The 17,269-nt window shown below is 34.5% G+C and overlaps 1 protein-coding gene across 1 annotated transcript; it reads left to right on the top strand.

Annotated features, from left to right (window-relative positions):
- The first annotated feature begins 40 nt into the window (after window positions 1–40).
- Window positions 41–16,710, top strand: LOC110022311 (GDSL esterase/lipase At4g01130-like). Its single transcript, XM_020721185.1, is given in 6 exon segments — window positions 41–556; window positions 1,622–1,834; window positions 14,039–14,190; window positions 14,845–14,870; window positions 14,872–15,107; window positions 16,304–16,710. Coding segments are annotated over 6 exon segments (1,212 nt in total). The 5' UTR covers window positions 41–240; the 3' UTR covers window positions 16,573–16,710.
- Window positions 16,711–17,269: the final 559 nt, after the last annotated feature.

The following is a 17,269-nucleotide window of genomic DNA, read 5'->3' as shown; positions in this document are numbered from 1 at the left end:
GCGTGCTTGCTTGCTCTGAGCTTTCAGGCCAACTGTGGTATATCCAAATCCTATTGGCGATAATTACTAGCCAGCAATGATAAAGCTTTGGCTCTCTTATGGGTTGTGAGAATTTGAATTTGTGAGTAAGTTTTAAGATTAAATTTACTTAAAAAATGATAACGACTGTTATGCTAATCCTCAATACTTCAATTACGTGAAGACAACAAACACTTCAGCTGTCTGGCGAAGTGGAATCCAATGTTGCCTTTTTCACATACGCTATATATTCTATTCCCCGCTGATTTGCTACATAACTTTTTGGTTGAGATGAGTCTCAGAAGCCGCCAGGGTTCCCAACTTTTCGCTGCATTCTGCTTTCTACTCATCTTCTTGTTTGCTACGCCTACTAAGGCCAGTTGCAGATTCCACGCCATTTTCAACTTTGGGGACTCGAATTCTGACACAGGTGGTTTCTGGGCGGCGTTTCCGGCTCAGCGAGCTCCCAATGGCATGACTTACTTCAAGAAGCCGGTAGGCCGTGCTACAGATGGAAGATTGGTGGTCGATTTCTTAGGTATTCAGCTTTGGCATAATCTTTATTTTTATTGTTTTTTTTTAATGCAGGATAGTTTGATATTATTTACTCAATCTTAGAGTTATTTTTTATTACACGTGTCCTTACTTTTTTTTGACTTCATGTTTTTAGTTAACATGCAACTAAAATTGAAGATAAACTCAATTAAATTATTAGACTGTACTATTATATTATTAGATATTCATAATATTTTTCTCTTCAAAAATTTTCATGCCGACACTTAATTCTTATGTATTTACATATCTAATGCCTAAACCTTAATTTTTACGTATATGCAATCTTACCTATGCATTAAAAGGTTCATTTCAATTTTTAAAAATTAAAATAGTGATATTTTTGATGTGATGTGAAAGATTTGGGTGGTATAAAAGTAAAAAAATAAAGTTTAGGGGTGAGATAAATACATAAAAGTTGGTTGGTATGTACGTTAACGTGCTATTTTTCTCTCATGACTGTAATTGTTAATGTTTTATAGTTAGTTATATTATTAAGGGGCATTTAAATATATACCACCGGATTCTTATGTATTTACATATCTAACACCTAGATTTTACTTTTTCACGTTTATACCACCTTAATCTTTCATATTACATAAAAAATATAATGATTTTAATTTTTAAAGAGTAAAATACATCTTTTCAAGCATTATATACCTTTTCAAGCATTATATATATCTATATATATATATCTATCTATATATATATATATACTCTTTTCAAGCATTATATATATATGCATAGATGGATAGATAGATAGATAGATACATAGGATTTGAGGGTATATGTAAGTCTTACTGCAAGTATTAAAAGTTCATTTTTTATTTGTGTTGTGGGATAATAGCCCTATTTCACATAGATGAATGGATAGATTTATAGATACATAGGATTTGATGGTATATGCAAGTCTTACTGCAAGTATTAATAGTTTATTTTTTATTTGTGTTGTGGGATAATAGCCCTATTTTGATATAAAATGTATCAGATGCTGATATAATTTATTTTTTGTAAGTTTTATTTATGTTTGGTTTTTTTTGGGGAAGTGTAGCTCAAGCCCTTGGCTTGCCGTTTCTGAGTCCTTACCTTCAGTCGATTGGTTCCAACTTCAGCCATGGCGCCAATTTTGCGACGTTGGCTTCGACCGTGCTGCTGCCTAACACAAGTGTATTTGTATCAGGGATAAGCCCTTTCTCTCTGGCAATTCAGTTCAATCAAATGAATGAGCTCAGGGTGCGAGTCTTTGAAAGCAGGCACCCAAAAGGTATGATCTAAACTTGGGAAAAATTTACATACGGAAGACGTACGCTGCGTACCTCAGAAGGTTATTCATAGGGTATTGGGGGTTATATCCATGTTATACCCCTAATAATCTCGATATAACTCCACTGTAACGTACAAATATATGAAAACGGAACTGCAGAACTTATTTATAGGTTACAGGGGGGTTATTGTGAGGTTATTGGGGTATAACATGGATATAACCCCCCATTACCCTCTGAATAATCTCTCTGAATAATCTTCTGATGTACGCAGCGCTGCGTACATCTTTTGTATGTAAATTTTTTACATAAACTTGAGATTACAATTTCCTACTCCGCACTAACTGAAATTGAATGAGCTAATCCATATGGATGAAAACTTATATATTAATGTTAAGTAACTCCATGTAGACAATTTCTGCCTGATTTAAGTCTAATTTTTCCTGCTCCGCACTCACTGAAATTGAATGAGCTAATCCATATGGTTGAAAACTTATATATTAATGTTAAGTAACTCTATGTAGACAATTTCTGCCTGATTTAAGTCTAATTTTCCCACAGTAAAAAACACTATCTGTACTATTTTTTAAGTGGTGTAACCAGAGATTTTTGTTTTTTTAGGTATAAAATATGAGATTATAACTCATAAGACATGGAGCTTTTGCTCGTTTAGCTCTCTTTTAAATTGTTTTAATGGAGGAAGATTTACACAATATCACTTAATTTCTGTATATTTACATATCTGGCATTTAAATTCAATATTTACATGTAAATGTGTCACCTTAACTATGCATAGCAAGCTCTATTTCACTTTTTAAAAGTTGAAGTAGTGGTATTTTCGATGTGATATGAAAGGTTTGGCTGGTATAAATATAAAAGTAAATTTTAGATCTTAGATACGTGAATACATGAGAATTGGGTGATATATATGTAAATATGATAAAAATAAGTAGTAGTTGGCCAAATTGTTCTTCATGCGGTTTAGAACTTATGCTACTTTGCATGAAGGGAAAGTATCACTTGAGTGTAAAAACTTATGCATTATAAGAAAACTATAGTAAATAAAAATTTTCATGTGATTTTAATGCAAGATTGACAATATTTCAACCAAGAAATTGAAAAAATACATGAGCATCATTTCAAAATGAAATCTTTTCGTGACCATCCAATTTTTGTGAACTATTAAAGCTTGGATTATAAACTATCATTTAGTTATATAAAACATGGAAATGTTGCCATCTTAGTTACACCTAATGCCTTAAAAATGTATAATAGTTGGCCAAATAATATCATTTGTATGATAATTGCGAAAATATTGCTTTTAAAGAAATATATTAATTACTATATTGCCGAAAAAAATTATCTAATCAATTAAAAAAAGATAACTTAATTTTTATATCTTTGAGAAATTTAATTTTTAGATTAAAGTTATTGGGAATTAATTTAATAGTCATTTGAACCCTAAACCCATTTGATGATACGTTGGGTAGATTTTAGTTTAATTGAGCTTATGTTAAGTACTTGGAAGAATTATTAGAAGTTCATTAAGGTCATATTAGAGCCGTTGAGTTACCTTAGAATTTTAAAATTCACGTTTTGATGAGATAAATCTAATAAGTTCATTGAATCCAAAGTTTATTAATACAAAAAGCTTTTAACAAACAATAAATAATTAGGATAGGCTTTTTTTAATCTTTTAGTGTGGTATAGTTTTTAAGTAGAAATGACTAAAATATCCCTCCAAATAGAATTTAGAATTTTAAGCACTAACTATTATTTATAATCTAGATTGGCCATCTTTGATATTATTTTTTTCAGACTTCTCCTTTTTCGCTCTTGGTCGTCTGGTTTTTTCTCATAGTAAGAGAATGATTGAGTCGATTGCATATCATCTTTTGTTTTTAATGTCATTTATAGTTGTGTAAATTAATCGAGTTTTAGCTCAAGCTAGAGTCTAAGTCTATGAGTTTGAGTCGACTCACGAGTTTTGCTTGTTTATTATGAAATAGAGAAAACAATATTTATTTAAACTAGTGTCATAATAAAATGACAAATAAGATGAGCCCTTAGTCAATAAATAAAAATAACTCACTTAATATAAAACGTAAAATATTATTTTTAAACATTTTAAATAATTTAAAGATAAAAACTTAAATTTTAATCTATTTTGAGTATATTTTATATTAAGTATTATTTAAATAAGTTGTCTCTCGAGCTAACGAGTCAAGTCAGGTTTGGCTTAAGCTTGGCTTGTTAGCTCATGAGTCATTTATCGAGTCGACCTCGAGCCTGCACATGAGTCAACTTGCTCAGTTATACCCCTAGTCGCCTATCAATCGTCATTTGCCAATCTCTATGTATGACTTCCATCACCCATTGATGTCTGAGTATCTTACTCTAGCATTATCAAGTACTCAATCTCTTATCTTGTTAGGGTAATGATTGATTCGATCGTTTGTTATTGCTCAGCTTTTGATTTCCTTGTTTACAATCATCTAGCAGTCTCCAAAGGCATACATTTGGCATTTGTTAACCACTAGTTTCTCACACCCATTTTTTAGGTTGTCTGGCCTATCCCATTAAAAAATGTCTAATTACGCACCATTATTTGACATGCTTATTAACCAATGCTCAGTATTTTTTAGCAGCTTGCATTTGATGCTTATTTTTCCATTTACCTGGTCTCCAACTAAGTTGACCACCCAAAATTGCTTGATGATAACTCTAACACATTAAGACTCTATATGTTATTACCATATAAGATATTTTTATATTTATTATATTATATTACAATATTTTCTAGTTATAGGGAAGAATATCTTCTAAAATTGTGGGCTTGGAAAGAGTATCTCGCTGAAATGAAAAGTATCTCTTTGAAGGATGGAATGTGCTAGTTAATAAAATGTTTATTGAAAAAAATGTCCCAAAAATTTTTCTCAATGACATGGTCAGTTGAACAAGGCTTATTAACTATGAGAGAATAATGCCTTTCATAGTCACTGGTTTCTATGATTAATTACATTTTAAGTGTGATTCTTGAGAGAGCTTTGGGTTGCAATCCTAATTAATGGAGGCTTGAGTTCAAAGAGGTCAATGAAGCAAAGGAACCTATAAGGGATAAAACAATAAAATCGATAGTAATGCTAATTAAGTGGCACAAGAATTAGTCTTTCTTTGGAAAGTTCAAGTGTTTGTGATTAAGCTTGATAGAGAATCAAAGGGATGCCTGAGCTAGGGGTTGCTTGAAGGGGAAATCAAGAAATAAATATATAACATTTCATAAGGGGATGTTGTAGGTATGAGTTTGAAAGTCCATGAGGGGATTTCCCAAAATAAAAAAATGAATCAACTTTACATAAATGATAAATGTTGACTAAAGAAATTGACCAGTGAAATAAGACATGTATCTTCTAAATAAGCAGAAGGGCGTGATGTTGGACTCGCACACCCTGCAGTGCTCTGTCGTAAATTTATTGCAAATAGTGCAGTTAGGTGAAACTATATTTTCTCCCACAAGGAATATGCCCATGAAGGAAAATCTTAAGGGATCAATAAACTTTGCCAAAATTCTTTTATCCTCTAGATAGAAGATGCCGCCAACTCCATCCACACAAATTCTAAAAATGTTGTTTAGCCTTGATGCAATGCAAGATAATTAATAAATAGTAAATACATGAGTCATACAATCTAGCCTTTTAGGCAGACAAGTGGACATGCACATGAGAGTCTTTATGCAAATGATAATTGTAATATTAGCTTAAGTAATTTGCAGACTCATCCCAAGCTTGTAATTTGATTGTGCATGATAGTACAGTTGTCAGCTGATTAGTTAGTTCGTTATAAACTTCATATATATATATAAAGGAAAATATATTTAAGTCCGGTGGGCCCCAAATACTGCTTCCTCTTTGCGGTCGAGCATCTATGAATGAGTGCCTGCGCCATGTACCTAATATTCTAGAGCCCCCACGCCACGGTGGGATCAAACCCTTGATCTGAGGGGACTTACAATGACCCTACCACTAAATACATCGTAAATACTGCTACATAGAAATTAGGGTTATTTTTTTAACGTTAACAAAAATTTATTATTAAAATTTCAAAGAAATTCTTGTAGTCATTTTGCATCAATATTGATAAGAATACATTGTAGATCATAGGGAAAATATAAAAGAGAATACAACTTTTGAAGTGTTAGGAGGTGGCCTCTGTCCCTGTGAAAAGAATTGGCTAACATAGCCAAATCACACGTGGGGTATGGAGGTAAACCAGGTGATACTAGAGTTACCTAACCATAACATGAAAGACAAATATTATTGTTGAGATTCAAATAGACCATTACAAACAACTAACGAACATAGGAAGCGATAAAGACACACAAACACCAAATTAGGGCTGAAATGAAAGTGGTAGAAGGGTGGCAGCAAGGTGTGTGAGGTGGATGGTGGTTAGAACTGACAAGGGCTGAGTTTGGAGGCTGGTGGTAATAAGGGAGGAGTTGGTTGCTCGACAACAAGGAGGCAGGTGGTGGATGGGAAGGGTGGCAGCTGACAGCAGAAATAGTAGCGACACAGAGTTTGGAAATTGACAACTTGGCGACATCGGGTGGGAATAGGGTGCGACTAGAGGCAGAAGAAAAAATGATAAAGGAGGGGGGCAACGACAATATACACACCACCTCAAGACGTTCTTCTCTTCAGATACAACTCTTGGAGGAAAACTCAATGACGACTATCCTGACAAAAATAAAATAAAAGACTAACCTTAGAACAACAAAGATATAAATATATAATAATAGAATAATTAGTAGTATGTCCCACTCCAATTGGGTGCCAAATATAAGGAACAAAAGATTCTTCCAACTTTCAGAAATTTTGAGCCGAACCGGCTCAGAGTCGGCTCGCTTCTGTTGTCGTGCTGGAGACTTATGCCTGCATCAGTCTCTTTTTGTTAGGGAGCTTCAATCTCATTCAAAAAAGCTTCTGTCTGTACATTGAAATTAGTAGAGTTGCTGTGACCTCCTAGAGTTGAAGGGTCTTTGACTATGGTCCAGAAAGCACCTGGATTCTACTTGCGACTGCACTGTTTCCTAAAGCACTTGAGGAGTTTTCCCCACTCGCGAACAAAGATTCGTATATGATCAACCATATTAGGGTAAATTGCTGAGCTTAGTAGGGATTCCGTGCCATATGTATTCTGCTGACTTCTCCAAAGGTATCCCAATGTTGGTTCAACTCGATCTGATGTGAGGAAAAATTGAATCGTTCTGATGGGTGATTGCTAGGGTGATAAGCTATCGACCAGGATTCCTGAAACTCTCTTTATATCAACTATCCTATGTCTATCCCGATCTCTTCTCTCTCACACTCTCCTGTCATCACTAGGACTGATCCTTCTAATGTTTTTCGGTTGGCAAGGCACATGTGATCTTGGACTCCATAGAAGATAGAAAGAAGTTGCACTTGCCATCATTGGTGAAGGAGTAGACATTCGTGGACCTATCATGTTGAGTCCTACAATCATATTGTCGTGATCTCCCTAGCATCAAGGTGGCAGACATCAACGAGCATCACATCACAGTAAACTTGATCCTGCAATTAGTCCCAATCAAAAACTCTATGAGACACCGTTTGTCAATGTTGACCCTGTTCTCCTTAATCACATTAGGGAATATGACTAAGATGCCTCTGAATCATGAGGCTCAATTTGTCCATCATCTTTGTAGACTTCATTTTCATGTTGATCCCTTCATCGATGATAAGACTACATACCTATTTCTTCACAGTGCAATGAGTGTAGAATATGTTGTGGTAAGGCAACCACTGATCACTTGTAGTCTCATTTTGTAGTACCCATCGAATCACAAGCATATTGTCATCATCTGATAGAAGATAATACTCCTCACTCCATTCTTCAGCTGCCTCTTCATCGTTAATTTCCTCCACTGCACCTTGCTCAGTGAAAAACACAACTTGACTCACGGCTCATCGGGCAATTGGAAACGATGTGTCCAAAACCATGTCACCATATGCATTTCATTGCTAGGACTATTGTGGGCTTGCTACTCTTCTTAAGCTTCTTCTTACTCAGAGTGCTCTATCCTTCTTTTGACCAGGAAACTCCACTACCTGAGTCGTGGCCCTTCTGAGGTCTCTGACTTTGGGCGGCTATCTGTCTGGCGGTGTGCTCTTGCTCATTTTTATTGTCTTTATACTTTCAGTGCTAAAGTCTGCACATTCCTCAGTGTCCAATAGGGTCATAGTTAGACCAAATTAGTGATATTGAACTTTAGGCTTCCCAAGTATCTTGCTTTGGTGCTCTCTGGCTCTTTCAGCTCACACTTCAATTTAAGCTGCAGAAATTCTATCATGTACTCTTCCATTGATAGCCCCTTTTACTGTAGGTAATACAATTTCAAGAAAATATCCCAACGATAGTGTGAAGGTAGGTAATGTCGATGCATCTCCCGTTTCATCTTCTCCTAAAAAATGATTGTCTCATCCTTCTCTCTGTCTCATCCTCTTCAGATTCTCCCATCACAAAGAAGCATTCTTCTTCAGCTTCGTGGATGTGATCTTCATGCTTCTATCACTGGGTACCTACCGATAATCAAATATCTACTCAACGGTCTGCATCCATTTGAGGAAATCATCTAGATCTATTCTCCCCTAGAAGTTTGGTTGGTCAACCTTTATTCCCGAATCTATGTATCCTCTAATGGGAAAATTATTTTCTTAAATTTTCTAGCATGCATTCTATTTATGAATTATTTAATAGGCATCTCATCTCTGTATCCTCTAACAGACATATCATCTTTGTACATCTAGCAGACTCCTCATCTATATCTTCTAATAGGTATCTTAGCGCTAGGCCTCTGATGATACCGTTCCCTAGTATGTTATGGCATGTCTTTTTCTCCACTAGGATCCTCCCTACATAAGAGATTCAAGTATTGTTCTTGCACTCGTTCACGAGTTTTACTATTACGGTTGACGATGATCCCACCATAGGTTCTTTCTTTAATAACATCAAGCTGATATAGTAGTTGACAGAGTGATAATTGTATATCATCCATGATAGATTCCTGATCAGATTCTGACAATTGGCTTGACAATGGCATGATTGGTGTTTTAGGTATAGATAGGTGGAGGGAGGGAAAAGAAAATCTTCTGTGGTGATATGGGAGATGTTAGAAATCCTAAGATATGATTAAGGTTAGCCTTGCTCTAATTCCTAATGATACCGGAGTTAGCCATTCATAACAGGAAAGACAAGTATTATTGTTGAAATTCAAATAGGCAATTACAAATAGCTAATATAAATAGGAAATAACAAAGTTGTACACACAAATATCAAACTAGGGTAGATTCATGATCAGATTATGACAATTATCCGATGGTGGTGTGGTTGGGGTTTTAGGTATAAGCAGGTGGAAAGAAGAGAAAGAAAATTTTTGGGGGGTGATATAGGGGATGCTTAGGCTATAGCTTTGATATCAAATCATACTGGACTTATCCAGCCATAATAAGAAAGAAAAATATAATTTCAGAAATTCAAATAGGCAGTTGCAAACAATCAACGAAAATTTGAAGTAACAATGACACACCCAAACATCAAATTAGGGTTGAAGCGAAGGTGGTAGAAGGGTGGCAGCAAGGTGTGTAAGGTGAATGGTGGTTGGAAACAACAAGGAGGGAGTTTGAGGCCAGCAGTAATAAGGAAAATGGTAGTTGGTGGCTCGACAACAACAAAGGGGAAAAGGTGGGGCTGGCGACAGTGGGGACAACGATAGGGAATGCTGGAGAGGGTGACAAGACACTAACAATAGGTGGGAAGGGTGAGCATCTAGCGGTAGAAGAAACAACGACAAAGAGTATGAGATTGGTGGTACGACATCACTTGAACAGGGTGTGATTGGCGGAAAAAGAAACTATGACAGGGAAGGAGGGGGTGGAGGCATGAAATCAACAAATAACGACAAATACACACCACCTCAGAACAAGTTGTAGCCAAAGCATCTTCTCGCTTCATATACAACTCTAGGAGGGAAAGCGGGATGTCGGTGGCTGTCTTGATAGAATTTAAACAAAACTTACCATAGAATAGCAAAAATATAAATATACAATTGAAAGATAATTAGGAGTGGGCCCTATTCCAATTGGGCGACAAATCCAAGGAAAAGAGAGTCTTTCGACTTTTAGGAGATTTTAGATCGGCCCAGAGCCGCTTCCTCACGCTGCCATACGGGAGAATTACGCTCATATTTCTAAGTGCATTAAAATTCTTTTTGACAACTTAACTTGTTATTGACAGTAAGGCATCACCAGTTGGGAATAAGGTGCGACTGACAACAAAAGAAACAACAACGGGGAACCAGAGGCATGGAATCAACAAAGAATGACATATACACACTACCTCAGAACGAGTTACAGCCGAAACACCTTCTCTCATTCGGATACAACCTAGGAGGGAAAACGGGACTCCGACGACTGTCCTGACAGAACTTCCCTAGAATAGCAAAAATAAAATATATAATAAAAGAATAATTAGGATTGGGTCCCATTCTAATTTGGTGGCAAATCCAAGGAAAAGAATCTTCCAACTTTCAGAAATTCTTAGACCATCGCTGAACCGGTTCCTCACGCTGCCGTACGGGAGACTTACACCCACGTTTCTAGGTGCTTTAAAATTCTTCTTGACAACCTAAGTTGTGTTGGTGGTGAGGCATCACCAGTTGGGAACAATGTGCGACTGGCGGACAGGGGAGGGGGTGGAGGCTTGGAATCAACAAAGAACGACAAATACATACCATCTCATGATGAGTTATAGCCGATGCACCTTCTCACCATCAGATACAACCCTTGGAGGGAAAATTGGACTCAAGGCTGTCCTAATAGAACTCAAATAAAAAAAAACTAATCCTAGAATAGCAAAAATACATATTATAACAAAAGGATAATTAGGAGTGGGCCCCATTCCAATTTGACATCAAATCCAAGGAAAGAGTCTTCCGACTTTCAGAAATTCTTAGACCGGCCCAAAGCCGACTTTATCCCGTTGTCATACAATAGACTTAAGCCCGCTTTTCTAGGTGCTTTTAAATTCTTCCCAACAACCTAAATTGTGATTGACCATAGTAAGTCTCTTACTACGTTAGCATGTGTGAGCGTTTATTTGGAGGGGTTGGGATTATTGCTTAAGACCAAGGAAGTGATTATGATGGTAACATATCTGGTCAGTGATATGAATAACATAATCAACATGACATCAATGGTTTCAAACGTTGCTGAAATATCTTATGGGCATCATTATTGAGTGGTCCAAATACTCTTGTTGTATAAATGGTTCACTAATCTCTTAAAGATGGGTTATATGGTCCCCTAAATTAGGAAGCCATATAAGTTAAAGAGAAGCTAATTAAAAACTGCCATGTAGACTAGGCCCAGTCTAGTTGGCAAGCTGACTTGATCATTATTTTAATAGGGGTTTTACTAAAATTTGTAGAAAAATTAGAAAAATTAGAAATATATTGTATCAGCTTTCTAAATTTGTCCTTTATTTTTCAAAAATATATAACAACAATTTTATTTAATTTAATGTTTTATGTAATTATAAATTAAAATTCTCTATTTTTTTTAAATATTAAATTTAATATTTTAAATATTTGAGAAATTTTAATTAATAATTATTCAAAATATTAAATTAATTAAACTCGATTAATTGAGATTTAATAATTATTATAATTATAATTAACTTATTTTATTAAATATTATTAAATTTATTTAATAATAGAAAAACATTAAAATATTTTTTTTAATAAATTTTTACATTACATGCATTCATCTTAAGAAAATGTAAATAATATGTATGTATGTATGTATGTGTGTGTATATATATATATATATATAATATAATGTTGCATTTGTCATATATTTTTAGAAAATTTTTTCTCATATCTCTTTAATTATGTATATTTAAAAATTGAACATGGTAAGAAAAATGTATTCATATCATTTATATGAATTAAAAAAAAATGGAAGTTCTTTTTTTATTAATAAATATTTTTAAATTGATTCTAATTTATTTGATTGTGATTGGGCTCACCTATAAACTACATGATTATTTATACAACACATGCTACAGGTTTACCTTTATTATGATGCATTGATTGCAATGTTGCAGGTGGTGAGTTATTGTGATATGACTAGAACTTGATTTTGTGATATAAGCATTTGTTGTGCTGGAGACTCTAGGGTAGTGGAGTAGTGATGGGACATTTTGTACATCATGCTGGACATAAATAGGTGATATGCCAGCTTTTAGCCTCGCTAATGCACAACATATCATGATCTCTTGACTCTACATGTAGTTTAAGATTTACTTTAAGGTGGATAACTCAGACACATATACTTTACATACATGACTCTTATTTCAGCTATAATCAACACTAGGGCATGCCTAGCTCTTTTTCCATTTGGGCTTGATCGATCTCTCTGCATATTTGACTAGGTAGTTTGATGGCATTCCTGATCATGCAGAATGTAAGTCCAATATTTTGGTCCTTCATGATCATTGGTGTGATCATGTTGTAAGTTGCAACTTTCAAGATTCTTAGACGGTTTAGAAGATTCGAAATCCTTAGGATCCATATCTTCCGTTGATCTTCTCCCTCCACTTAGTTGTGAAATATAAGTCTTGTCTGTCAGTCAGGTGAATATTAGGGACCCCTTACACTTTGGAAGTCCTTGAGGTCCCTTTGGACGATGCGACCCATTGTTGCGGACAAGAAATTTCATGTTAGAAAAGTTTGGTCATCTCTTATGACTAAATAAATTAGGAGCTATGATGACTCAAAATAATGGAATCTTGACTATAACCATTCTTCTATCCCTTAGTTTAGTCGCCTTTTCTTTAGATTTAGTCAACCTATCCTTTTAGGTTAGAGCCTATTTTTAGTTTCGTCTTCCTTATGATGGATATTTCCTGCCTTAGGAGAGTCATCCTTTCTCTTAGACTAGTCAACGTATTTCTTAGGTTAGCTTCTTTCTTCCCTTGGATAGACTTTATTCTATAGGATAATCCCATTTTATTAAATTGTCACCTCTAGAATTATCGTTCATTGTTCTACTCTTTTGTACTTTTTTTAGTTATATGACCTCCATTTAATGGACGACTTTCTTGTATATAGTTTCAGGCCTTTCTGATAGTCCAAACATTGTTTGATGTTCCAAAATATAAATCCATCATCTTTAATGTTGTCTTTTTCCCCCCCATCATTTTTATTGAGTTTCCTTATCCCAAGTTTATTATTATTATTTTTTTAAATAAAAACAAATTGGTGTTTATAAGAGTATGCTAATACTATGCTCCCCTCATCCTAAAAGCTCACCCATACTTTAACCTCCTAATAAATCCATGTCCATCATAACATAAGCCCTAATAGATTTCTCCATCCTTACCTCTGTCAAATATTATTTATGTCAGTTTGCATTAGTACTCATAGTCTATAACCTATCATTACTTGGAGTCCCTATAGTCTTTATTGGAAGAGATCAATCACTATTAAATAAATACAAGTTGAACATAAACAGATTTTTTTAATCGAGAGTTTTCTTAGATGCTGCCCAAGATTTAATTAACCTTTAGAACATTGTTCTTTATGAAAACTTTGACCCTAGACTTTCTAAATTCAAAAATAATGAGAACATCTACGGGGAATTAAAGTCCGTCTTACAAATTACTAATATCACAAGTTCATATAGTAGATTGATCCCATATCATAGAGTACTGTTTGGCTTAGTAAACTTGTGTTTATTTGTCATAACCTTGTAGACATTGATTTATATAATCATACAAGGGAAAATTTTAAGATGAAGCATTCATTGTTGCACTTTACCTATTTCATGTCTGTTTGTGTGCCTCGAAATTCAATTCCTTAAAAAAATTGACTTATATCATATCATATCAGCAATTGCTAAATGATATGATCTGATACAAGTCAAATTTTTTGTTTACATTAACCTAAAAAATTCATGTTGCTGAAAATCAGTAATTAATATGAGTTAAATGATAGTATTTGAATATTAAGAAAAAAATGACCTTCTTGAATTCTCGTTTTCTTTTATTATTATTTGCTGCAATATCTCTAACCTTTAGCCTTCAAAAGAACTCTTATATGAAGGCTGATTTCTGCACTGTAAATCCAGAAAACCTTCCTTCAAAGCACATCTTTGATAAAGCTCTGTATACTCTGGACATCGGTCAGAATGACTTCACCGGCAATCTGGCAGCCATAGGCATCAAAGGAGTCCAGCAATATCTCCCTCAAGTAGCCAACCAAATTGCTTGGACTATAAAGGTGTATACTATTCGGCCTTTTAAATAATCACTCTAAGTTCATATTAAGCTCTCTCTCTCCCCCCCTCTCTCTCTCTCTCACTCTCTCACACGAGAAATTATTGCGTAAGGACAACTGACACTAATTTGCTTCAACATCAAAATATGGACCCCACTGAAATACACAGGTTGGTTGTTTTTTAGAAGTGTGAGATTCATCCTAGCACATGCTAAGTTTAATTGTACATCTAACACGAATTTGCGTCAGGTATCATGATCTAATAATTTTTTCTCTCTCTCACACACACACACACGATCTATTCATATATGTAACACATAAACTTTTATATTTCTTTTCATAGCACTTTGATGTTATAAAGCCATGCATGAAAAGCTATATTTAACTTTTAAAAAGTTAATAATAGTGGTATTTTTGATATATTAAAGATTCAAATGTTATGCATGTAAATATGAAAGTTTAGGTGTTAGAATGTAAATACTTAAAAAAAAGTATGTAGTGGGTGTGTATATCTGTCTATATGTATGCTTGTATGCATGCATGATTGATGGATGGATGCACACTTTAAAGCAAAAATAAAATTTTTACATTACATTGCACTCTGCTTTTTTATAACAATGATTTTATTGTGGTAATGGAATTATATATGTTTATCAGGAGCTGTACAACATTGGAGGAAGAGCGGTTTAATCTTGCACCTATAGGATGCTTTCCAGCTTTCCTAACCAATCTTCCTCATAACAAGTCTGATTTGGATGAGTATGGATGCATGATTTCATACAATAAAGCTGTTGTGGATTACAACAAATTGTTGAGGGAAACTCTGCAGCAGATTCGATCAGAGCTCCAGAATGCTTCTGTAGTGTATGTGGACACCCATTCTGTTAAGCTCCAGCTCTATCAGCATCCACAAAATCATGGTTAGTTTCGCATCTCATAACTTTAGTATTTATAATAAAAATTTAGTTATTTATGTTCTTGACCTCAGGAGAAAAATTTGCGTACGTAAGACGCACGCAGCACTGCCTATGTCAGTAGATTACGTGGAGCGTATTGAGGGGTTATATCAACGTTATACCCCCTGTAACCTCCCTGTAACCTACCTGTACTTTCTAGTAAGTTCCACGCTTCTGTTTTCATATATTTGTACAGGTAAGTTACAGGGAGGTTACAAGAAGCTTACAGGGGGTATAACGCGGATATAACCCCCCAATACTCTCACTGTAACCTACGGACGTACACAACTGTGTATGTAACACGTACGCAAATTTTTTCCCGACCTGAGGGTGTGGTGTGAATTTGGCTTGAAGAATTGAAGATTTAAAGATTATTTTAAAAGAGGGCCATTTACATACATACCACCCAATTCTGATGTATTTACATGACACTTCCAATTTCTTCTATACCTCCCAAATCTTTGATATCATGTAAAAAATGCTTCCTTTTTAACTTTCAAAAAGTGAAGTAACTTATAATTCACATTTAAGGCGTCATTTATGTAAAATTTGAAGTTTAGGGGGGTTAGATATGTAAATACATAGGATTACATGGTATGTATTTAAATCTTCCTTGAGGATAATTGTAATAGGTTGTTGTTCTCATTGATTTTGGATTAAAATCAATGAGCTAAACACGTGAAAGTTTACTCGAATATGACCATCTCAATATTTCGTAAAAATATTGTGCCTGCATGAGATAAGTGCAGATTAGATGCAGATAGGTGATTTTGGGGTGACCTTATGGTGGTATTAAGGTGAATACCACCGCAGTAGCACCGATCCACATATATGGATTCTGTATCTAATATTCGCTCCAATATTTGTAGGTTGAATTAAAAATTTATCTTAAAATTATTAAAATAATAATAATATGAATATTATTATTATTATTTTATCTTAAAAATTGAAATAAAGGAGCAGTTTTTGCACATTTGGAGGCATAGATAGTGGCATATGTGTAAATCTACCTATTAAACATCAATTTTTTTCATTAAAAAAATACAATTTGAATTTCGCATAGAGAAATTAGGGATTCGTCGAAATTTTTTCAATCAATTTCCCTCAAATTATTCTTTTTTAAACTAAGATTGAGCTAACACAAATGATTTTTGAAACAGGGCTTAAATATGGGACCAAAGCTTGCTGTGGATCTGGTGGTGGAGCTTATAACTACAATCCACAGGTGTTCTGTGGCAATAGCAAGAAAATCAAAGGCCTCAATGTGACATCAAATGCCTGCAACGACCCACAAAATTATGTGAGTTGGGATGGGATTCATGCCACTGAAGCTGCCAATAAAATCATAGCAACTGCCATCCTAAATGGCTCATACTTTGATCCCCCTTTCCCTCTCTCTCACCTTTGCCATCTTAAGCCAATAGATTGAATATATATATATATATATATATGATGAATGATGTAAACTTGAAGTGGGTGTGAAAGAATGTTGAAGAATAATAAGATGAAATTTGATTGACTTGGCTTTCAACAACATTGATTGAGTGCATGGATCTTTTTTTTTCCATTGCGTCATATTGAGTGCCATATTTTCATTTAATTCTAATAAATTAAGATCATTTTTTATACAATATGTCAAAGTCTTTCGAGGTCTATCTTTGCCTTTCTTAACATAAGTCGAATATAAAACAATTACTCTCCTAACCGGATCATCAGATGATTGATGTTTAACGTGACCAAAGATTCAAAAAAGTCTTTCTAATTTTGTTTGCCACTGAAGCTACACCAACCCTTTCACGAATATATTCATTTCACAATTTAGCCTCTAAGTGTAAAGCCACTCATCCACTTTAGCGTTCTCATATCGGTAATACTTAAGTTAGTTTTGTGCTTCTCTTTTGAAGGCCAACATTCTGTGTCATAGAACATTGCAGATCTCACCATCATCTTATAAAATTTTCCTTTCAGTCTAAGCGTACTTTTCTATCACACAATAGGCCAGAAGCATTCCTCTACTTCAACGAACCAACCTGAATTCTACTAATAACATCCCCATCTATATCACCATCACTTTGAACAATAAACCCGAGATATTTAATATGTTTACACCTTTTGATAATTTGATG

Source organism: Phalaenopsis equestris, unplaced genomic scaffold (genome assembly GCF_001263595.1).
Source record: "Phalaenopsis equestris unplaced genomic scaffold, ASM126359v1 Scaffold000180, whole genome shotgun sequence".
Taxonomy (NCBI): domain Eukaryota; kingdom Viridiplantae; phylum Streptophyta; class Magnoliopsida; order Asparagales; family Orchidaceae; genus Phalaenopsis; species Phalaenopsis equestris.
The sequence above is the reverse complement of the archived record's forward strand: the minus strand, read 5'-3'. Positions and strand labels throughout refer to the sequence as shown.